Here is a 24,918-nt window from a genome sequence, read left to right on the forward strand (position 1 = left end):
CCCTGCTCCTCTGTCAGACACCGTGCCACATCTACAATAACGTTTTACCGCTGCCCCTCTGTCAGACACTGTGCCACATCTCCCATAGCTTATTAACCTTGCTCCTCTGTCAGACACAGTGCCACATCTCCAATAGCTTTTTACCCCCGCTCCTCTGTCAGACATCTGCCACATCTCCAATAGCTCATTTAACCCTGCTGCTTTGTCAGACACCGTGCCACATCTCCAATAGCTCATTTAACCCTGCTCCTCTGTCAGACACTGTGCCAGACCTCTGATAGCTTTTTTAGCACTGCTCCCCATCAGACCCCATGTCAGATGTCCCATTGCCTTCTTAACGAGAGGAGGTGGCGGGTGGAGGTTGGATGGTTTGGGGGATGAGGAGTACGTAGGGCAAGGAGGGAGGATTGAGGGAGTGTGACAGTCAAGGGGGAGGGACCACTGAAGGGAAAGAGCAAAGAGTTGGAATGAGTTATCAGAGGGTGTAGCATGTGGTTCAAATGGAAAGCACACAACAGAAAGACGGAGGGAGTAATGAATGAGTTAGCAGGCATGGAAATGAGGAGCACACGGAAAAAAAGAGGAAGGGCTAGCATGGGGCATCGAGACGGGGTGGCAGGTACGTTAAATGAAGAGCAAGGCACATGGGAGGGAGCCAGCGGGAGCGGGCAGGGAAGACTTTAGTTGAAAAGTCCCTTGTGCAGTTCATTCCAAGCACCACATTGGAGGTGGAAAGATACGCCCTATTACACAGTGCCATCAGATGAGAGAGAGAGAGATGTATTTCTCTGGGCTGAGCCAAGATGTGATTAACAATGCCTAAAGCCAATAGCTGAAGAAGATGGTCAAAAAAGCCAATGGTTGAAGAGGTGGCCATAGGTCTGTTTGACAGCTGCACTGTCAACAAACCAAACAAAAAACACATTTGCTCCAGCTGGGCATGAATGTGGATAGGTCCCTCTGTAAGGCAGGAAGATCGGGTTTGACAGACCATTTCCTCCCTTCCTGAAAATGCCTATGATTCTTGTTTCTTGTAAAACTGCATTCAGAGAGATTTTCCCTGATCAGCCAGATAGAATAGGTAGAGTATGTTTGTTCTTACTCCCAAACCTTGGCCCATATTTATACTTTTTTTGCGCCACATTTGCATCATTTTGTTGACGCAAAAGTAGCGCAAACTTACAAAACAATTATATTTTGTAAGTTTGCGCTGCTTTTGCATAAAAAAATTACGCAAATGCGGCGCAAAAAAGTATAAATATGGGCCCTTATATTTAAGACTGAACTTTGAGTGAAGATTCTTATAATCGTTTTGGACTCGAAGGAGTGGAATTCTAAGACAGACCAGTTAGTCATAGTTGACCTTCATATCAAGTGATGCCACAGAACCTCTCTGGGTGGACATTCAGTTAATAACCACCAGGGTCAATTGTGGTGTCATGTAGATGGCCTCCATGGAACACATTAGATCAAATGTCACACTTGTTGCCTCCGGACCAGAAAACCATTTCTATTCTTATCGTTTTACTGTCCCCTCTTCCTGATGGTGAGTTGAGCACCTTCAGATATGAACTTCCTTTGGCATGGGATGTAGGTTAGTGCGTTTACACAAAGAGGTTTCTGAGGCCTGCACTGGTAGATTTATAGGTCATCGACAAACAATATGTGCTCTTGTAGCAGGTTTTGCAATTATTAGAGAATAACCATTATTCAACAGACCTGGCTCTCAATTCATCCACCTCTTAACGGTAAGAGTTAGTCATCCATGTTGGGGTTGAAATGACAAAGTTGTTATCAGCTGACTGATCCCACTGGCCAAAAGTTCCAAAGGCCCAAAATAACCTATGACAATATGCAAAATAAAAGATCAATGGGGAATACACCACCCAGCAGAACCAGAAGTCACCATTTTCTTCTTCTTCCACTAATCAAACACCCTTATAGATTACTTATAGTTGCCAACCCTTTGGATGGCAACCTGTTGCGTGAACCATCCAATAATCCAACCTATATGTCTTTTCTATTTTGCTTGCATTAATATCATAATTAATACCCTGAGAAGCCTTCCCAAGAAAAAACCCTGGAGAATAAAGGCCTGATTTAAATTTCGGCAAATGGGTTACTGCATCACAACATTGACGGATATCCGGTCCGCTGCAATATAAATCCCATTATTTCCTCTGGGATTTATATTTCAGCAGACAAGATGTACGTAACCTGTCCACAGAAATCTAAATCAGGCCCTAAATACATACATCAGGGGTGCATGGAGATCCTACTTCAACGAAAAAAGGGGAGTGAACCTCACTTTCAAACCATGTGGAATTTTACGAAGGAATTATACATATACACGTACTTCTGCTCTTATAAATAACAAATTCAAGAAAGAGACTAAAACCATAGAAAAGAGATTTAAAAACACACATCAACCCAGACTGTCTGGAGACCAGTTTAAATGGAAAAATCTCTAATTATGAATGTAATAAAATGCTTCCTAAAATGGCAGGGCATAATCTGATATTTGTAAATCCTTATGTCGAGCTAACAACACATGTAGAATATTGGGCTGACGTCAGTAAAATCAAGAAACCAAGATAATTTATAAAGCCTTTCAAAACTAAAAACCAGGAATATATCCACCAAATAGCTAGACATTATCAATACCCAAGATTTTTTTCCAAAAGCCTCGATACACCAACAGTCTTCCAGGAATAAAATGTAATGAATGAATATTTGTATCATCTCCCCCTATTGCATTATCAACAACATAAAAAGATCTCACTGGCATCATACCTAATTTAAATAACGTAGTGAGTAGTAATGGTCTTAAACTCTTCCTTGAATTATAAGCTGAATTTAGTTTAATGCAGTTTGTACTCCTTCTACTTGAGGATTGGGTTTGATGTAGGAATCATTGGTGTAATATCTGGTTCAAGAGTTCAATTCTTAATTTATCTGACACCCGGACCTGGGAGACTGGTGGGTGAGAGACATTGGACCCAAAGAGTTACACAACGACTGGAATGATGAATGCTCTTCTGCACTAAAAGGAAGTTTCCATTTAATATACACCAAGACTGATGCAGAATAAAATACTACACAGGGTGCATTTTCACCAGTCTGGGCTATTTGCCCTGGTACATGCCTCCGATCCTTATTGTGTTTGTTGTCCTATTGAAGATGGTACCTTTTATTATAGCATCTGGGGGTATTCTATGATGTTTCTGTTCTGGGAACCAGTTCACTTTGGAATTTCCATTTATATTGGGGGTGATATGTACGCTGTCTCCGCATATTACTATGTTGGGCATATAGGATGGTCTTCATCTCTCCAATTCGAAATTTACTCTGTATAGATTGGGCCTCAAGATAGCTAGAAGAGATACATCTCCAAATGAACAGCAGGTATACCATCAGCCTGGAGAGGTGGATGATGTGCATGGACTGGCTCGTGTATGGCCATTTAGGACATCACTACATAATGGTCAAGTTTTCCTAGCATATGGCGAATATTTGGTTGCTATGAAGGGTGCTTGACTGATTACTGTGTGAAGGAGTGAATGTAGGTGTCAGCACAACTGTGGATTGTTGATCTGGTGACAGTATATGAATGTTGCTTTTATAAACTGGGCGCAGTCATTGCTGTTGATGTATCTTTGTTTTATGTATGTTTCTCAACCAGTCATCCATCTCCTAACTCAGAATCTCGCTATGTGCTGTATGTTTGTGTATGCCGTATTCATGTTTTACAGTTGAAAACTCAAAAAAGTATCTTAAAAATACAGAAAATCATACCTGAGGTGTCAATTAATCACCCACCTGAAACACCCAGTTGCAGACACCAGTGAATGCGGACAGTAAGATTTCTGCCTAAAGCCACTAGGCTTAAAGGACAACTCTTCTCAAATGGCCCATATCATTTATTGAGCAGCTATTTCACATCCAGCATAGGTAGTTGTAACTTTAGATGCTGACAAAAGCATTTGATATAGTCTTTTTACAGTTGGCACTCTTGATAATAGTGAAGGCAAACCTTGGGGATATATATTTTTTTTTTGCAAGGGTAATGCACTCTACTAATAATGGAAGTCTACTATTAGGACAAACGTGTTATATTCCGATTACTTTATTCTAAAACGAGGTACCTCTCAAGGTTGCCCGCTCTCCTCCTACTATTCCTTCTAATACTCAAGTTCAGACTCGGTGCTATTTGTGAGAATGAAGACTTTAATAGAATTCTATCTGGGAAGAGTGCACACAAAGAGACTGCTTAAGCAGTGAATGTCATATTCTTCGCCTCAGTGCTGTTACTTCTGTTCCTACAGTATTAAAAAGTATCACTGAATACTCTGTTGCTTCAGGCAGATCCCTCAATATAAACCAAGTTAGAATATTTGCTCGAATATCTTAAGTACTAAGAGTATGCTAAATGACACAGGTTTAATGTGACCTTCACTTTAAACACAATAAAAGAAGCAATGAATTTAAATGCTGCTATCACCATTCTGAAAATCAAAGATTTAATACAAAGGTGGTCCATTAACCTCCTAAAATGGCGGGGAAGACTGGAGTAGATCAAGATGACCCTAACTCCACTAATCATTTACACTTTCTGCATGATTCCAAGGAGATTGGCCGCAGAGCTATTGATGACAAAAAACAGAGGTGCTCATTAATTAGCCTTTTAGTTATACAAAGAAACACAATGGTTACTATCAGAAAAGGATGGCACCGTAGACCTGTGTAGCTGTTACTAGAAAGGGGCCTTTTGGGCCCTACTAAGCAATCATCCCTTCTATTTCTAAATGTTTCCTCCAGACAAACATGGCCAAAAGTCATAGCCCATACTGCAGAGAGACCTGGGTTGCTCTACTACAGAATAATGAAGAAAGCCAATTTTGAGGATACATAGTGGATAGGGTTGCTTGGAACAAAGTAGACCTCAAAATAGTCAAAAGCTTAAAGGAAATAAAGGCCCCTTGTCTTTCTTCGACCTGCAGTTTACATTTGATCAATGTAACCTGGATCTTTATGTATTTGGAAAACGTATAGGGGTCATCTGGTGAATAATGCCACAACAGGATCCAAACCCCAAACAGATGTCATCATTCAAAGCAAGATTTTAGAATACCAATTGTAGGTGATTGTTAATGATGCAGGGCTGGGTAAAGACAACTGCATTTTTCATCTACACTGGATGCCCCTTTTAAAGCCTCCATCTCAAAACCATGCCTCTGTCAGATGAGATTTCTTTCCCATCATCTATGAGGGTAAGATCACCTCTTCTCGAGTATCTGTAAAATGGTTTCCAGACTGCAAACACTGAATTGGAAAGAACCTGAAACTGAGATGTGGAATTGGAGAATTTCCTATTGAGTGCAGCAAATGAAAAAGCTTGATGGGAATACTTCAAATCAAACTTCATAAACAAAATCTCGTCACTGGTTTTCTTAGGCAAACTACCATCTTAGAAAAAGTACTACATTGACCCCTAATGAACCTTTCAAGGTAGGTTTAGCAAAAACATAAGTATGTTGGACTACTGTAGGGGAGGTTGTCTCTCTTTTCCTTAGGATGTTCAAGTACTTAACAAAAAACACCTTTTAAAGTCTCAGGTTTATCTAGAAATAAGATCTTCGAAACACTAGTCTTGCTTAAAGATTTATGTTATTAAAACAAACCAAGACTAGAATAGGACCATCCTACTACTATTCAACCTACTGTTGGCAGCACTGACTTCCAAAACAATAATGTGCAATTGAAAGAATATGAACAGACTACCTGTTCACGGATGGCGAAACATGTTTAAGTTTATTATGCCCAGGAGCAGCTCACAGGGCGCAGAAGAGGCGGCCGGGAGGAGGATAAATAAACATAAAATCTATTAAATAAAAAGAAACACCTTCTCTGCTGCCGCGCCGCTCCTCTGTCCCTCGTCCCTCCAGGCTGCAGGCACAGGCTCCCTGCCTGCCCTGCGGCCAATCCTGATGCTGCTTAGATCAGCGTCAGGATTGGCTGGGAGTGCCCAGCCAGGGCGCTCCAGCCACACTGGAAGCCTGTGCAGGCTCTCTCCAGCCCGGCAACTGTGTTGCTGGGTTGGAGAGAGCCTACTGCGCATGTGTGTTTGGCAGGCCCGAAACGGTCGGCCAAACATACATGTGCAGTGATGGGGAGTGCTATGCACTCCCCCACACTGCTCGTCACCCTTTGGCCCGCCCCTTTAAAAGAAAACGATAATAAACAAAGTTTATTATCGTTTTCTTTTAAAGATTTTGCAGCTGCTGCTGCTGGCAGAGGGGTGGTGAGGGGCGACACTCCTCCGCCCTAATGGAGGAGCCACCCCTGGTTATGCCTGCATTTATGACAACCTCTTGTCCAGCAATAAACTCCAGGAACATCGGAAGCTTGCTTAATTCAGATCCTTCACACTGCTGTAGTTGCATGGGTGAACCACTGTACGAGGGATCCGAGGGAGGCTCTCCCCTCACCATCATTCTGACAGCATACACGTATTCCTAAAAACAGTAACTTATTTTCTCGCCAACTCTATCTCCCCTGGATAATGAGTCAGTTAGGTCCAGAACTATTCAGACTCGACATAGCTTTAGGTACTGTCTTAAACCTACTTTTTCTCACAGACTCCAGCATCCTATGTCTTTTGGTATGTTATATTTTGGACCCTCTTAGCTGGTTGTAGAAAGCATATACCATAAGAATTACTACCATGTTCTGAATCAGTCTGACACCAGGTGAGAATAGCACAATACAAACATTGGCCCATATTTATACTTTTTTAGCGCCGCATTTGCATTGTTTTTTTACGCAAAAGCGGCGCAAACTTACAAAATACCATTGTATTTTGTATGTTTGCGCCACTTTTGCATAAAAAAGCGGTGCAAATGAGGCGCTAAAAAAGTCTAAATATGGGCCATAGTATGAACTGTGAAAGTTTGTGTGTCACATTTTGTCCCTAGAGTAATACAAATTATAAATTGTTGAAAGGGTTTAGATAGTAGCTCTCATGTCTCAAGCAGGTTGTAACTCTCAAACAGCTGAAGACAGTGCCATGGTGATGTTATTGGGAAGTTGAGCATCCAGTATTTATGATAACAGATGTAATTAATACACTTATCTTTTTATGCCTTTGTTCTGTATTGCCTTCAGTAAAAACATTGGAGCAGATCTATGTTTTGTTTAGACCATGTTGGTGACCCGAGTGTGGTCAGTAGGTAATGTTGTAAATAATGTCCACCTGACCTTGGGATTTTTCTGTTTCCAGGGCTACGTGGTCTGATGCTTTCGGTCATGTTGGCCTCTCTGATGAGTTCACTCACCTCTATCTTCAACAGTGCCAGCACCCTCTTCACTATGGACATTTACACCAAGGTGCGGCCCAAGGCCAGTGAAAAGGAGCTCATGTTAGCAGGAAGGTATGTTCAACATTGTGACCAGGTTAGCATCCTACACAAAGTCAGTCATCGGCACAGTGCATGGGTTATCATTGGGGTGCAGAAGGGAAATGGTTGAATAGATGTGGCGCCATGAATGGCACAGCCAGGGAAACAATGGACTTGTGCAGCAATTGGCATGGAGTCATAGAATTAGGATTAAAACTGGTCGGGCTGATGTGTGAGGCATTCATTTGGTGCACAGAGCAAAGGCTGTATGTAGGTATCAATGTGTGAGTCTGTCACTACACACAAAGTAAACCAGGGTTACATGTGGACTCCAGTGTGTGAGGCTATATATAGACTGCAAAGTATCTAGGGTTTCAAGTGAAGTCCAATATGTGAGGCTATCTACAGATTAAAACTTAGTCAGGGTTACAAATGGAGTGGAGTGTGTCAGGTCGTCTATAGATGTGAACCTAGTTAGGGTTCTCCATGGATACCAATGTGTGAGACTGTCAATAGACAAAAACTGAGTCAGGGTTACAAGTGGCGTTAAATGTGTGAGGCTGTCTATAGATGAGAGTTGAGTTACACGTGGATTCCAAAATGTGAGGCTGTCAATAGGCAAAAACTGAATTAGGCCTACAAGTGGGCTCCAAGGTGTGAGACTGTCAATAAAGAGAACTGAGTTAGGGTTACAAGTGAAGTCCATTGTTTGGTGCTGTCAATACAAAAAACCTGTATCAGGGTTACAAGTGGAGGTCAATGTGTGAGGCTGTCACTAGACAAGAGCTGCATTAGGGCTCCAAGTGGAGTCCTATGTGAGAGGCTGTCACTTAACAAGAACTGTGTTAGGGTTAGAAACGGAGTCCAATGTGTGCAGCTTTCAATACACAAGAACGGAGTCAGCATTAAAAGTGGTAACTGATATAAAAGGCTATCTATTGATGAGAACTTTTAGGATTACAAATGCAGTTTATGGGGCCTATTCATAAACTGAATTTCGTAGCATGTAAAGTAGCACTACAGTAGTACTACCCATGTCCTACAAAATGCTTTTCACAAACTCAGCTGTGGAGACCCTTGCCACTGTGTCTCCTATCTTTTCTTTGCAGAGATCTGGGTTGAGATCTCTGCACACTGCTGGTCCTGGCCCTTTTTGCAGGGTTATCACCAAACCTTTTGCCTTCTTCCTCCTATTTTTAATGGCCCGGTTTTGTTGGTTTTAGGACTCTAGCCACTTTGCAACTGCTAAAAAGTACTTAAGTAAAAATGCTCTCTGTCTAAATTGTATTGGTGATTGGTTTTTGCATGATTGGCATGTCTGATTTACTAATAAGTCCCTAGTAAAGAGCACTGTGTGAGCTCAGGGCCTGTAAATCAAGTGCTAGTAGTGGGCCTGCAGCACTGATTGTCCCACCCACATGAGTAGCCCTGCAAACATGCCTCAGACCTGCCACTGCGTTGTCTGTGAGTGCAATTTTAAACAGCCATTTCGACCTGGCAAGTGTACCCACTTGCCAGGCCCAAACCTTCCCTTTTACTACATGTAAGTCACCCCTAAGGTAGGCCCAAAGCAGCACCATGGGCCGGGTGCAGTATATTTAAAACGTAGGACATGTGCAGGTGTGTTTTACATGTTCTGATAGTGAAATACTGCTAAACTTGTTTTTCACTGTTGCAAGACCTATCTCTCCCATAGGGTAACGTGGGGATTGCTTTGAAATATTTTTTAAGGGTAATTTCCCATTGGCAGCAGCTAGAACTCACAATTTAAAAATACATTTTTGGTGAGGTTGGTTTTTGAATTGTAAGTTTGAAAATGCCACTTTTAGAAATTTTGCATTTTCTTGCTTAACCATTTTGTGCCTATGTCTGTTTGCTGAATACATGCCTGGGTCCGGGTGACTGCTGGGCTGTTTGTGTATTCACTCTAGACAGTCACACAAAGGGAGCTGAGGTGTTCCTTGCATATCCAGATGGCCAATCACCACGCTGATGGGTCTTCCTGAGTTAGAGTGGTGGGAGGAGCTGACACTTTCACCTTAATAGGGCTGTGCCTGTCCTCACACAAAGCAGTCTACAACCCCCCAGAATGTGTCTGGGGCCTGGGCAGGGTCTTGTGCATTGCAAATACTTCTCTTTGACATTTGCCTACTTCAAAGACAGAAATGGGTATAAGTACTGTACATCTGACACCACAAAATTAGAATCCTTCTGGACTGAGGACATTCTGCCAGGTAGAAGAGCTGGATGCTATTGGAGGGACTGCCACTCTGCCTGTTGCTTTGCTATGCTGGCCTGCTGCTTGCTGCTTCTGTCCTGGGAGTGAAAGGACTGCACTGTGCTTTCTACATCCTGCTTCAAAAGGTTCTCCGAGGGCTTGGACTGAGCTTGCCTGCTGTTAAGAAGTCTCAGAGACATCAAAGACTTCATCTGCCAACATCTGCCTGCATCTGGGCTCTCTTGCTGAGAGTCCTAATTTGCTAAGTGGTGTCAAATCCAGGTCCTGGGCCCTTGGGTACAGCCAAGATGAAACCAACCACATTGACTTCCGAGCGACTTCAGAATTGGCGCCACTGTCTGACACCATGCCCCTGCCTGCACCAGAGCCTTGGTCCCGGCTGAATACAACGAACGTGACTGGCACCGCAGGTACGACGCCAATGCAGTGCCTCTGAAGTCCTGCTACAGCGTGAGTCCAGAGCCTCGTTTCATTGACATCCGTGGCACCCGGCTCAGATTCCTCCGCTGCACCTCGTGATGTGATTGCGACACCACAAAGTCGTCTCCTTGCGTCTTGACCTGCTGGATTCATTGACCCCACCATGTCATAAGGAATCGCTGCCAATGCTGCATCACTGTGAGGAAGCAACGCCTCACCTCCCCTGCCTAGCAGTGAGGAACCAACGCCTCACCTCCCCGGTGGCAGTAAGGAACCAACACCGCACTGGCTTCAGCAACGTCTCACCTCCCCGACTCAATGCATCATGTTTGTTTCCTCATCATCTTCCTAGGTACTTTACTGGGGGTCCGTGTAACTCCGTAACCGGCCAATACTCCCTCGTGAGTGGCGTCGGACTTTTGGAAATGACTCCGTCAAGACGTTGTGATAGCCCCAGTTGGACCTATTGTGCTTCTGAGCGTTATACTAAGATTTAATCTTTGAACATTCATGTGTTTGCTTGCATGTGTTGGATATTTATAGTTTTGGTCATGTTTTACTCTGATAACTGGTTTGGAGTACCTTTGTGGTGTTTTTAGCACTTTTAAACTATACATAAAAGAGTTAAAAATGTTGAAGTTGACAAGCAAAGCAGGCCAACAGACAGGCCACATTAAAGGGCAGTTTAGTAATTGAAACAAAAATGCCAATGATCGAATTTCAGCAATAATTGTGGTCCTGCAGGAAATCTCGGATATCATCAATGGTGATGGAAGCCAGGAAGGACTCTATTTCGTCAGGCGATAAGTTGACCAGCATGTTAGTTAAAGAACATATCTGTGCAGATGCCTCAGCCATCGGACCGGCCAAGGGGGCCACATTCCTCACAGTACCAGATGTAGAAGGAGCCAGGAAATCCACAAGTGGGGGCTCATAAGATGTTTTACATATCAACCGCAGTCTCAATGGGCATATCCGTGAATGAATGCTCATCAAGAACATTAACAGATCCTTGTCCAAAGAAGGCACAGGCTGCACAGCAAGACACACCTTTGGTGCACACTTGAAGAAGCGCCACAAGCAATGGAAAATCGTCTGCATACAGGTCAGTATTGGTCGAAATGACAATGACTAATTCAGCTCAAGCTGCATCATTCAACACAGATGAGCTGGTGGGAGCTCCATCATTCCACCTTGCTGAGATTGGACAGCCATTGCGTATCAAAAATAGCAACAGCAAGATACCGCCTATTAATGCCAAAGTCCACCAAAGACACTGAAAAAGAGTTAATGGATGGCTAAAGGTATCACTCCAAATACAGTTTGGAAGGTGCCAAGAAATCAAGAACCGACAGCCTTTAAAAAGTGCACAGTTCCCACAGTATTAGACGGATTGAAAATCCTGCTCACCAACTCGCCAAAATGTTTGGGGAAGTTGGTATTTTATAAGGACTACATCTCTGCTGATGACCTTGCTAGTTGGAGGTCAAAGGTCTCTCTGGCTGATGTCAGAGCCACATGTTTTTGAAACAATAGCTCCTTTAGTCTGCTCAGCTTGTCAAAATTTAAATTTGAAGTAGCAATGTATGGTCACATTTCTGTTAATGTTATCTCTTGCATCAAGGGAACTAACTCATGGCCGCAGCAAGTTACAATTTGGAAAACCAAAATCACGAAGGCAATTCAGGCTTCATCCTGCAACAGCCTTCATCACTCAGCATCACATAACCTCCACTTGAACGTATCTGAAATACTGGGCGAATCAAAGAGACAGGAGTACCCTTCAGATAGCAAGCCAAGTTTGCTATGGCCACATTGCAAGTGGCGTGTAAGGACACCTGCTTACAAATCATACAGTGACTAACAGCAGTCTCACTTTCGCTTCCAGTAAGAAAGACCTCTGTTTTGCCGTTTAGACATTCGTAATCATAAGGTAACTCCCACACCTCGTGGATGTAGCTGTCCCCTAATCGCCCCAATCTGCCAGCTGCAAAATGTTTCAAACACTTGGTGAACTGAAATGTTGAAGTGGGCAGATTAATCACCCCCTGTATTAGCCATACTGTCAATGGAAGTTCCGCTACTGTAAAAGGCAACTTTTCCAATTTCGCAATGTTTAACATGATGTAACTCACTTCTTTTTTAGCCATAATCTGCTGTTGTTTTGTCAAATTAAATGTGGCAAATAACTCTGTAGATTTAACGTGCTGGCCGGGCACGCGGCCACTTCCAAGAACCTGTAATGTCCAACCCAGCTACGTAGCGGACGTAAGTTGACTCTGCCCATGATATAAAAGTGACATGTCATTTTGAATGATGTCTGTTTAGTGTGTAACTGCGGTTGGACAATGTGTTCACACCATTATCAACAACGGATAGAGCCTTTTCCATGTTTTCGTTATCAATCTGCCTTAAACGTGCAGCAGCTTCCATTTGCGAAAGCTTCCAGATCTCATTATAAATGGCATATAAAAACATTTTGAACGTGGTTTTCTAGAGCCTAACTAGAAGTCTTGTAAATTGACTTCTTCTGAAAGGAGACTCAGGTGTTCTTTGACAGATGCTAATGTGGAAGAACGTAACCACTGTTGGTAAAGTTTACCCACTCTGTATGTTTTAATTATACCTGAGTGTTTAGCTTTGAGGGTTTGGTCTGCTTGCCCTGAAACCCTAGGTGGAATTTACAAAACATGCCTGACAACCATTAGTGTCCAGTGGCCACAATACCCACCTGTCGGGACGTGAAAGAGAGGAATTAAAAGTACCATTCTGAACCCAACTAGTGAGCTGCTCTTCGGTGACATTTAGAAGGGCCTGCCAATTGTTAAATTTAGCTGGTGTTGGGATACTAGGCGAATTCAGTTCTTTTATTTTTGCTAACCCCAGGCAAGTCGTTTGCTGAACTGTGTCATTTAAAAATATAATTTGAAAAGGAATAAGGCATGCCCTAAATAAAGCTTCCATGCCCTGTATTCGCCAAGCTTGTGTTCCCCATATACTTCATATCAACCGCGTTTTTCCAAAACTCATAGCCCTCAACGTCCAGCTGGGAAACAAAGGAATCCAAATAGATTAATTTTGTATCGGTTAGCTATATCTTTCTGACCTTAGAAGGAGGTCATTTTAAATAATATGACTCTGCATTTAGTATCATGCCCAGTAAAATATGCAAACTTTTCAATGTATGTTTTGGAACTTCCCACTAGTGGAGTTGAACAATGCTCCCATTGTGTGTAATTAAAATCTGATCTCTGGATACTAGCTCGGTGCAGAAAGTAATGTCCGTAATGATGGTAAAAGCATATTTCCCCATAATTTGCTGCGTTCGTATATACCTCTTAACTTTCAAATACAGTATAATATCAAGCTCCGAAAGCATGGAATCAACTGTTTTAACATCCCAGTTATCAGAAACAACCCCAGGTATAATAGCATAATTCATAGAAACTTTGAAAACAAATGGAATTTGAATGACCTAAGTAGGTCCAAATATATCATATGGTACTTTATCCCACACAATCCCGTGGGTAGTCAGAACAGCTGAATTGTTCACAAGGGACAAGTCTCTTTGGGCCTTATGGGACGAAAGGTATAGTGTTAAAACCTCATCCACCAGTTCAGCAGCAGACCTTACAGGAAGATAGTGACCATTTATCTGTAAAAAGAAAACAATGATAAACTCAATCCAAAGTAGGAAGGCAAGCAATGTCAGTAGTATCTACAGATAGTACCATGGACAAATCAAATAATTGTTTTTAAGCCATTTGTAAAGCTTACGTGTTCTTGGGACAGGTGCAGTCACAGATGCAGAGGAATTTGTAGAAAAGTCATCAGTGTCGACAAAATGACCAGAAGCAGTTTGTGCAAAAACAGGAGTCGTGCAGAACTGGTAGATGGACCCAATGGGAGTGATTCATAATAAACTGTATCATCTGTTCATGTTGAATTGGAATAGTAGAGATCTACGTTTTGGACGTTTCTTGTTGGTGAAGTAGTGAAAGGAAGTAACAAATATTATTTCTCCACTCTCTCCAACCTTGGGGAGACAATTAGACCATTCATACTTGCAGAAGAATTGTTGAGTGCTTAAAGAGAAACATCCCATTGGGTAGTGAGGGAGGCTAGGGAACTACCCAGGAATCCTCATGGTCTACTGCGCAGGATTGGCCACATGGTGCAATTTGACATTGTCAATTGAAACAAAGCAATTTTCTTTAGAACCAGGCAGTGGTGGTAGGATGACAGTTCTGGTACCGTGTATTCCCAGGACTGGAATCGGTGCTCTATATAATGGACCAGACTCCTTTTTCACAGCAATATTTTCTCGTACTAGATCCCCAACCTTAGGAATCCAGCCAGTAGATGTTGTTGGCAAATCCCTCATTCCGAGTGGCAGCATAGGCAGATTAATTTTCATCATGGAATTGTTATATTTCCTGTAAAACAGAGACATGTTCATTTATGTCAAAAGGTGTTTCTGTCGCCAACGGCCAGGCTCATCAAGACCTGGGATATACATAGGTATCCCAAATAAGAGCTTATAAGAGGCATGTCCTCCCAAGGACCTTCTGGGGAGATTATGTATTGCTCTCTGGACCCCATGTAGGTGATGAAGCCAACTACAACCAGAACCTAATACTCTCGCTGTTAAGGATTGCTTTAAGTCTTGTTTTTTTCACTCCACAGCCGAATTCCCTCAGGTTGGTAGTGAGATAAGAAATTGAGTCAAATGCCCATTGTTGCCATGGTGTCCCTGAATGCCCTGGAGGCAAAGGTAGGGCCCTGGTCCGAATGGAATTCTACAACTGCATATGTCTCTGTAATGACTTGCAAATCTCTAATAACAGTTTGAGGTGTCAGCTGATCATTGTGGCCATACCCATAGGAATCTACAACATGAGTCTACAGCGACTAAGATGTATTTGTATGCACCATCAGGTTGTAAGGGACTGCAGTGGTCCAGGTACACACATTGTAGTGGTTTATTAGACACTTAAAGGAGTGTCTGTGGAGGGTGTTTGATTGTGTACCCCTTAATTTGTTGGCAGATGTCACAACAAATGACATACTGTTTGGTCTGTTTGTATAGACCTGGCTACCTATATTGTTTTTGCAGTCAGGAGATGATAACCGCTACACCAGCGTCCCTCATGCACTGCTTTAATAAGATCTAATCTCTGATCTTGGTTGGGGATCCACAATCACCCACCCCTGGGATACTTGCAAATGCAATATTTTGGGCACTGAGGTGTTAGGAATATTTTGCAGGGTATGCTTTTGGTAAAGTCTTCCAATTTCAGATGAGAACTAGTAATTGCAGCAACAGAAGCCATAGCCACTGTGTATTTGGCAGCTTCGTCAGCCAAAATGTTTCCTACAACATGTAGTCCTACACATTGATGACCCATGACCCAAAGTATGAACTACATGATCTTTTGGTAGTCTGTCCTTAAGATCTGATACCCTCCCCCACAAGTTTTTGTGTCTGATGGTGCTCTTTTTTGAGTCTCCGAACCTGTTCAGTCGCTAGTGATGTAAGTAATCATTGTAGGACTGGGCACAGTACTATGAATCACGCACAATCTATTTCATGTTTTGAATGCTGGCTTTGGTGAAAGCCTCAAGGGCTGGTACTAGGGTAACAACAATTATGTGTTTCTGTACAGCAGTGAGTATTGTTTCTGTTGGTGCAAATAGTTGCTCTGCACTGGAGTACAGATATGATGCAAGGGCTACTGTGTGACCCTCATTAAATGTGACATGGGTGAACCAGATGGCACCAGGAATTATTCTGATGACCAAATCTGTTTTGTTGTGTGTGTGTGTGTATAAGTGTTGTGCTTCTAGCATGTCTTGTTGTAAAGGTCTGAGGATGCATGTGGGATTGGGTGTCCAGTGTTTGAAAAATCTGGACGAATTAGATCATAAAGAGGTTTTATGTGTTGTGCATAGTCAGGATTGTATGTTCTGCCAAAATGAAAGAAACCCAGCAATAAATGTAGTTTCTTGATGGAGTTCTGTATCTCTTGGTTTAGAGATGAGTAAGAGTAGATGGGGAGCTAGTTCTTTGTGAGTTTGTTAGAGCCTGATTGGATGACGTTGGTCTATTGGTGGGTGTCTGATAGGCTTAAAAGTATTTGTGAACGGTTACCTAGTTGGATTGTTGCTGAGGGCTGATGGTTGCTATTTTAGGTAACAGGAGTTCCTGTTCAGTTGGGTAGATGATGATTCATGATTGTTTGATGATTTAAGGGTTCATGATAGAGGATTCCCAGTTAGTTTACCAGTTGACTTATAATTGGTTTGATGATGTTTCTGAGAGAGTGAATGGTTAGTTGATTGCTGACTTATATTTGGCTGAATAATTCCAGGTGACTTGATACACATATTTTGGTAAGTGCCCAGTTTCTATTAGTCAAAGAGTTGCCTTTTGTTTGTCAGTGACTAGTTTAGGAAATGCTCTTCTTTGGTTTGTAGGTCATCTTATCCTTTGTGCCACAAATTAGCCCTGTGACAAATAGCTCTTTACATCAGTTGTGCCAAGACTGCGAGGCAGACTGTTACCTTCACACACAATTTGACATCTGTACGTACACACATTAAAGTCTAGCAAGTCAAGAATCTGGCTGTCTCATTTATCTGAAAACATAGACAACATGAGTGCAGCATTGAAGAGTGCACCAGCCCTGTATTGATTAATTCAGGGAGCCAAAGTGTGGATGCTGTGCTGTATGAAAGTGGTACCCTATCACAATGCACCATCATAACTCAGCTGACTCTTACCCATCAGCCTACCTCCAATCCATTGCTTCAGTGATCTGGCACTTCTACTCCTCCAAGCTCAGCCATCAAAGATTTTGAGGTAGAAGGAAACTTGCACACCTGTGGCGAACGCACCTTCTGATTTCCATGTGACTAAGTAAACTTGTCAAGCTTCATGGAATTCCCAAGTAAGCAGTTGTTTCGCAAAGCATTTGGGGCCAGATGTAGGAAGTTCCGATTTTGCGAATTGGAAATTGAGAGTCGGTGCGACTCGCAATTTCCGATTCGCAAAATCGGATGCAGAACGGTGTCTCAGACACCGTCTGCGATTCGCTATGGGGTCGCAAAGAACCACCTCATTAATATTAATGAGGTGGGTCACATTTTCCGACCCCATAGCAAGTCCCTGCACTCTCAGGGATGGCGGCCTGCTGAAGACAGCAGACCTCCATGTCTGTGACTGCTTTTTAAATAAAGCAGTTTTTTTATTTTATTTTGCAGCCCGTTTTCCTTAAAGGAAAACGAGTTGCAAAATAAAACAAATAACGGAACCATTTGGTTTCGTTTTTTCAGATTAGAAAAAAATTCTGAAACAACATTTTGGGCAAAACATTTTGGGACCCCTTCCCTTTTGCGAATGGGTTACCACCAGTGTGACACTGGTGGTAACTGCGAAATTGCTTTGCGACCGCATTCGCAGTCACAAAACAATTTAGCATTGCGATGCGAGTTGCAAATAGGAAGGGGACACCCCTTCCTATTTGCGAGTCGCATTCACAATTTGCGAGTTGGTACCGACTCGCAAATTGTGAATGAGCATCGCAATGAGCATTTTGCATGGCGCAAACTGCGATTTTCGCAGTTTGCACCATGCAAAATGCTTCCTCTGGCCCTTGGTGTAGAACTTGAAGACCTTGTCTACTGCAATCATGGTCTAACCAGAGCAGACTCCTTTCAGTGAGGTTTTAAGTGTTATTATTATGCCCCCCTTTGAATTTACATCTCTTTATATTGCTTTCATCTTCTCTTTGTCCTCAAGTGTCCTGGATTAATGGTAACATATGGGACTTTATAAAAACCTTATTGTAGTCTGATTGCTAGGCTATTTATAGTTTATTCAAGATCCGTGTGTGTTGTTGATGTTTGGAGAATTAATATTTTTTTTGCATCTCTGTTTTACCACTGAAAAATTCTCTGCTACAGTGAATGCAAACACTGAGATCAACCTGGCTGGTTTTCTTTACATGTGCCTGCACACTGCTCAGTTCCTGATTACTCAATGATACCCTGCAGACTGGTCATTATTGTTGGTCTGTTCTTCATCTTTCACTCTTCTTGTAGGGTATTCATCTTGTTCCTGATTGGCATCAGCATCGCCTGGGTCCCCATTCTGCAGTCGGCTCAGAGTGGGCAGCTCTTTGATTACATCCAGTCCGTCACCAGCTACCTGGGTCCTCCCATCGCTTCAGTCTTCCTGCTTGCCATATTTGTCAAGCGAGTGAATGAACAGGTATTTGACGACCATGGGTGAAAAGGACATACTTAGTTGAACCCTGTGGTACTTAAAAATAATCAAGGTGCAGAGCTACCTCTGCGACTAATTGGGAGGTCTTTCCTAAACCCCCCCATACTGAGAAAGGGATTAGTAAAAGTGTGTGGCTCATTTCATATTGCTGATACTAGACATTGACGAAGGGATGGGGTAGGGGGTGAGGGCCTATTTTGTTGCTGACTTTGGTATTTTCCTTTGTTAAGACTTGATATCATTTAGCATAACAAGCATTTCATTCATCAATCGTGCAACAAAGATGTCTGTGAAATAGTAACGTGAAAAATACCTAAGAGAAGCATCTGTAGTGGCATCAATGGCGGCATAGGGGCTTGGCTTCAGGCGTAGTCTTCTCATTTAGGCCCGTATTTATACTTTTTTTGCGCCACATTTGCAGCATTTGTTGACGCAAAAGTGGCGCAAACTTACAAAATACAGTCCCATATTTATACTTTTTTAGCGCCGCATTTGCCTAATTTTTTTATGCAAAAGCAGCGCAAACTTGCAAAATACAATTGTTTTTTGTAAGCTTGCGCCGTTTTTGCGTAAAAAAGCATCGCAAATGCAGTGCTAAAAAGTATAAATATGGGCCACAATTGTATTTTGTAAGTTTGCGCCGCTTTTGCGTAAAAAAATGACGCAACTGCGGCGCTAAATAGTATAAATATGGGCCTAAGTATTGCCAAGTTCATCTGTGGACGCACCTGCGTGGCTCACCAAATGAATCTCCATTTGGCATGCCCTCCCTCTCACTTACATAATCCATGCCTCCTCCCTCCTGTGTCGGGCTTCACAATCGGTCCTCAGGCACCAATCTATAAGGGATCATCCCGGCCCTCAAGTGGGGGCACATCACTGTGCAGAGAAACCGTTAGTTGGTTAATCATCTCTTCCCACCTCTCTGCATTCTCATCTCTTCTGCTAAAGAAATAAACCTGTCTTCCCATAATATACTCGTGCATAAAAGTCTCAAAAATTCCATTAATTATCTTAAAGGCTCATTCTTTGCTGTCTTATTTATTGTTCCTTTTCTGGTTCATTCAGTTTGTGCAAATATAGCACAATTTCCGACTGTAAATATCACAGTTTCTTGCCAGATATTGCACAATATGTCTCCAAAATCATTATAATGGAAAATCATAAACTACAGATCACATGCCAAGAGAATGCATCACTACAACGCACTCCCCTCCATTCATCATGCACATCTACTACCCCTCCATTCATTACATCCATCAGTTTTCATAAAACACATACATCTGTTATAGAACACATATCTCCTATAGCAAGAATCAATATAATTGAACTGTACAGCTAGTTCATTATTTTTACTCAAATTCTAGTTGTTTTCTTTGATGCTTATAGATCGTATGTAGTCAGTCAATGACTAAACAATTGTATCTTCCTTATTACTTCTCAATTTGCACCTATTTTCTTTAATAGCTGTAGATCATACACATTCATTCAGTGGCAACACAAATATCTCTATGGACGTTTCAGCAAAAAACACCCTCATCAGGACAGCCACTTTACATTGGACCCAAGCTGGTCTCCAGAATCCAGATGACCTGCAGAAACACAATAAGAAACCCTTCTGAGCCATCCAAAGCACTATTGTTATCCATGTTAATTATAATCTACTAATAAGATCTTCCACTTTTTGTGAAACATAGTTTGAGTATAAATGTTCTTATGCTTGCAACGCATGCATAAGCCCAACTTCAAGGCCTATTTCCAAAAACATGCAAACCTAAGGGTGTGTACAAGCCTCATCACCTACTCCGTCACACCCCTTCACCTGACTCTAGGTCATCCACCTACACCACATTCGATCCCCCTCCTATAGCCCATCCAGTCAAAATTCATACCATAAGTCGATGGACTAAATCCTCAAGCATCATCCGTAGTAACCCCCTTATATCTCGTCTATCTTAAAGGTTAGATGTTCCCGTAGTTCATGTCAGCATCAGATAGTTAATGGTTCTTAACACCAAGCATCAATGTTATGGTCTGGCTTGCCTATATGGTTCCGGTACCTGGGAAGAAGGGACCCTAAAAGTCACCCTTCCATTCATGGAATCCTCGAAACTATAAACCAAACAATGGGGTAATGTGGACAGTGATATTTGCTTGCGCTCACATTTCCTTAATCCTCAGGGCCTCGCAGGAAAAGCATGTATTTATGGGCAGTAGTGACACATCTCAGTTGGACTTCAGGCATCAGAAAACGAACACACAAACATCATAACAATAAATCCCAGGGATAGAGTAAAAGGTATGGGGTACATAAACAAAATGCAGAGGTTCAAAGTATGTGTCTAAATGATTGTTGGAGATAAGGCACTGGAGTACAGTTACCTTGTGGGGTCTACATGTGATCTCTTATTTCATAAATGGGTCTGCTGAGAAATGAAAGGGCAGTTTAAAAGATGGGAGTAGATTTGGGTAAGAATAAGTTCCAGGATGAGGGGCGACGAAAGACATTCTGCTCTGTATCCCAGTCAAGAACAAGTCGCAGTTGTGAGCTTTTTCTAGACACTTTTTAGTCCTCCTTATTGGTTCCAGTAAGTTTTTGTATCCACAAAAAGTTATTGAACTACTCACAGTAAACAATAGGTAGTCTTTTTCATTTGCATACTTCTCTGAGAGTCGGACCAGCCGAGGCCACACCTTGCTATTGAGACAATCAAAAACTTTGTTTCAAAATGCCCCCCAGTGTACCAGTCTATCAATTTAAGGCATGTTTATAATGATAGTGTTACATCTGCCAGATATCAGATTTGAAATCTCCTTATCGTTACTGGCTGCTGTTTGGTTTATGTAAGTTATAATCCTTTTTGGGGTTTACACTTGCGGTTGACTAGAAGTTGAAACAAACTGAGATGTTGCTATATTCAGTTTCTTATTGTGCACCACATGCTTTCTCTGGACCCATCTCTTGTTTTTTTATTCAGGTAGTACAGATTGAAGTGCAGAACAGTATGGATTTAAAATCTAGGAATGTGGGTAGAACCATGTTTGAGCTTGGAAACAAGCTGTTCGAACTTTTTGTTACATTTTGTTTTAGCATCATATTCATTTGCCAGAATATTTGTGGAAAAAGTTGGATGAATAACTTCAATGGGTTTCTCAATCAATCAATCAGGAATTTTTAAAGCGCACTACTCACCTGTGAGGGTCTCAAGGCGCTGAGGAGAGGGGGGCTGAAGGGAGGGGAAGGTTGCGAGGGCGAGGTCGGCAGAGCGGAGATGCCGGGTCGGGGTGTAGAAGGAGAGTCATCTGTTGAGGTATTCTGGTCCGGTATTGTGCAGTGCTTTGTGAGCGTCGGTGAGGAGTTTGAAGGTGATTCTCTGCCAGTGCAGGTTTTTCAAGTGGTCCGTGATATGGCAGTGACGGGGTATGCTCAGGATGAGGCGTGCGGAGGTGTTCTGGATGCGTTGCAGCCTCTTCTGGAGTTTGGCCGTGTTTCCTGAATAGAGGGTTATAGCCATAGCCCAGTTTGCTGCTTACGGCTTCCCATTGTAGAGGCCGAACCAGTATCTGCTGACCAGTCATCTGAGGTCTCAACTGCGTGCCCATACATCTCCAGCGATTATGACACGTGGCGTCCAACATGCAGTCCCAGTGGGCATACTTGCCAGCCCACTCACTGATGGAGTGGCCAAGTCCTTGGCTGCCGCCGAGGTCACCGCCACCACTAGGCCCTGTCCTCTTCCCTTTTAAAGTTCTGGCTCTCAACATCCAATGTACCAGCCTGCTGCACAACAATTCTCTCCAGTGTCTGTGAGTCCTTTTTGGGGGTCCCGGGACTGGCGCCCCTGGGTTCCAGCGCCTCCAGGCATCCAATGAATCTCCCACCTCAGACAGGGGTCCGGTGCCCAGGTGTTCCTCGATCCAACTCTGTGCCTCATCTGGAGTTTCAGAGAAATGGGCACAACTCCTGTGCAGGATCTTCAGGCATCCTGGAAACAGCAGCATGTACCGTAGTCTCTTAGACCACAATTGTTGTTTAACTGTAGTGAAGGACTGCCATAGGCGCTGCACCTTCTGAGTATAATCTGGGAAGCCATGGATGACATGATTGCCATACGTAGGATCACCTGCCCTGTGGACCGTCTGCAGAATCACATCCTTGTCGCAGTAGTTAAGGCCTTTTGCAATGATTGCCCTCGGGCGCACCTGGGAGGGGCAGAGGAGCTAGGACCCTGTGAGTCTTTTGGATAGCAAACACCAATGAAAGGCTATCTGGAACCACCACCGACATGATCCACTTCTCCAAGAAGAGCTCTGGTTCTTCAGCCTCAACACCTTTGGGGAACCCCACAAATCTTAGGTTCCCACGCCTTGAATGTCTGTCCATGTCCAATTGACTGAAGGTCTCCACCAGTTCCCTCCTGGAATAGCTTTACCATCTGCCGTGTTCCCTCTGATTTCTCCAACACTTTACGAAGATCCGCCCACAGGAGGTTAACATTCAGGGCATTAGAGTCTATTTTTGTTTCAAGTGTGGCTCAGGAGCGTTCAATGGGCGCAAGGATTTGGGCCACAGCAGTGTCAGACAATCCTCCCCTCTCCCCCAGGTGCAGCGGGGGCACATTTGTCTTGGCCTGACTGTGTATACTGGTCCATTTTTGTCTGCTGGGAGCTCCGGAGTTGCCTGTCCTTACCCATATTCAGTCAAGCACCCACCAGCCCAGGGCACCGCTCACAAGCAAGGCTGGTTACTCAGGTGGTGTATGACAAGGGGGCCTGAGTCCCCCTCGCCTCTATGGTTCGAGAGGCACAGGGAGCCGGTAGCCTTCCATGCGAGGGCGTTCAGTCTCCACAATCCAACATCGTGCAGCAAGCAGGGGAGGGTTGATATGTCTGTGGGAACAGCAGCGCGGCCACCTCCCCCCCAAGCATGGACTCAGCATACTTAATGTTCGTCCGCAGCAGTCCCACAAAAGGGAAAAGTAGGGAGGCCTGTAGGAGGTTCCAGAGCTGGTAGACCACCGGGGAGGTGGGGGGAGTCGCTACTCTCAAGCATGCCAATGTCACAGAGATTCCAAGGGCCATTCTGGGGGCCGCTCAGTGGCACCACTGCATCAGTCCCTGGGGTGGGTGGATGGGGGAGATCACCATAGCTCCCCCCTTGCCATGCACTCACTGGTACCTCAATGGATGGCCACACTCAAATGCGGTTCCCGCAGTCTTTCCCAGCAGCTAGCAGCAGGTCAGGTTGCCACTCCTTACCCGGATGTCCCCTGGGCCCTTAACTGCACCGCCAGCCAGACTCACAGCAGCAGGATCTTAGCGCACAAGTCCAACTCTTCAAACTTTCTGCAGAGCCGCAGGGGGCAATCAGCCCAGTTTGCACAGTTTATGGCTTCCCCCAAGAAAGGATCGGGGGAGCCAGCATTGCCCAGGCTGAACTGCAGGCTCCAAAGGGAGCGAACAGCACCAGATCAGCCCACTGTGGGCTGCCATCCTTGCAAACGTGGCCTGATGCAGTGGCACCGCGGGGGTCTGGGCTCCTGCCCACTGCTCAAGGAGCTTCTTTGTCGTGCCCCATCACCCCTGCCCCCTGGGCAGGTGTCACCCGGGGGTGAGGGGGGTGCAGTGTAGGAGACAGCTCGTCTCCCTGGTCAGTCAGCTCTTCTAGGCCATGTCGTTAACCCGACGGGCCTGCTCTCCAGAATGGACACTTCCACAGTCACTGCGGGGGGGCCACCAGAGTTTTCCCCAGCCGCCAGTTATCTTGTTGTGCGCAATCAGTGCGTCCCAGTAGGCTCCAGGGAGCATGCTGATACAGGATATTGAATGGGGGTTCAGAAGCGGCCTCTAAAGCCTGTTGTGACCATCTTGCCAGCCACGCCCCCATAGCTGCCAAGGTTTCAGATTGCTATGCGTGACATTTTCATAATGTCAGTGTAATTATGAGGGACATTTCAACGACTATGAGTGACACTTTCTTGCAAGCAAAATCAAGTGATGAAGATGATGGAACCATATAAATATCGTAATATATTGAGAATGCTATACCTCCCATTGTACACCAGCACCACCTCGTGGCCTTTGATAAACAGTACTCGGAGCTTACCTAGCAAAGTGAGAAATGAACAAGAAGGTTTTACCGCACTTCAGGACTGACGTGACAATCTCAGGCATTGCGGTAATGCTGGAAAATGACTGGAAATGTGTTATTCTAACGTGTGATGCGTGGCACTTGGCAGGGCTGCGTCCCCCTGAATTTGATATTCTGAAGTAATTTGCTTGCTTTATGGTCTGGGCTGCATTTATGTGCTGAGGTCCTTCTGGAATGTAGCTTTCAATAGTCTAATGCAGTGTTTCCCAAACTGTGGGTCAGCCAATTTCTGATGGGTCACGAAAGAGCAAGAACCTTTACGTTTTGTATTTATCTTGTCACGTTGCTGACCTTCAAGGATAGAGGTCAAATGTCAGTCTGTGTCTTCTGACAAATTGCTGCCCATTCGTTCAACATGGGGATTGGAGTTTACTTTTCTTTCCCTAATTCCAAAATGAGAGGAGTTTTGAAAGCGACAACCTTG

General features: G+C 43.7%; 1 protein-coding gene across 2 annotated transcripts in view; it reads left to right on the forward strand.

Moving 5' to 3' along the window:
• The window catches only part of LOC138266369 (sodium/glucose cotransporter 1-like), a 223,536-nt gene that overhangs the window by 191,325 nt on the left and 7,293 nt on the right, over window positions 1-24,918 (forward strand). For both annotated transcript variants that reach the window (XM_069215104.1, XM_069215105.1), the window contains exons 11-12: window positions 7,280-7,430; window positions 18,160-18,328. In XM_069215104.1, coding sequence (XP_069071205.1) covers window positions 7,280-7,430; window positions 18,160-18,328 — 320 coding nt within the window. The remainder of the gene's footprint in view (window positions 1-7,279; window positions 7,431-18,159; window positions 18,329-24,918) is intronic.

Source organism: Pleurodeles waltl, chromosome 11 (assembly GCF_031143425.1).
Source record: "Pleurodeles waltl isolate 20211129_DDA chromosome 11, aPleWal1.hap1.20221129, whole genome shotgun sequence".
In the NCBI taxonomy this organism is placed as follows: Eukaryota; Metazoa; Chordata; class Amphibia; order Caudata; family Salamandridae; genus Pleurodeles; species Pleurodeles waltl.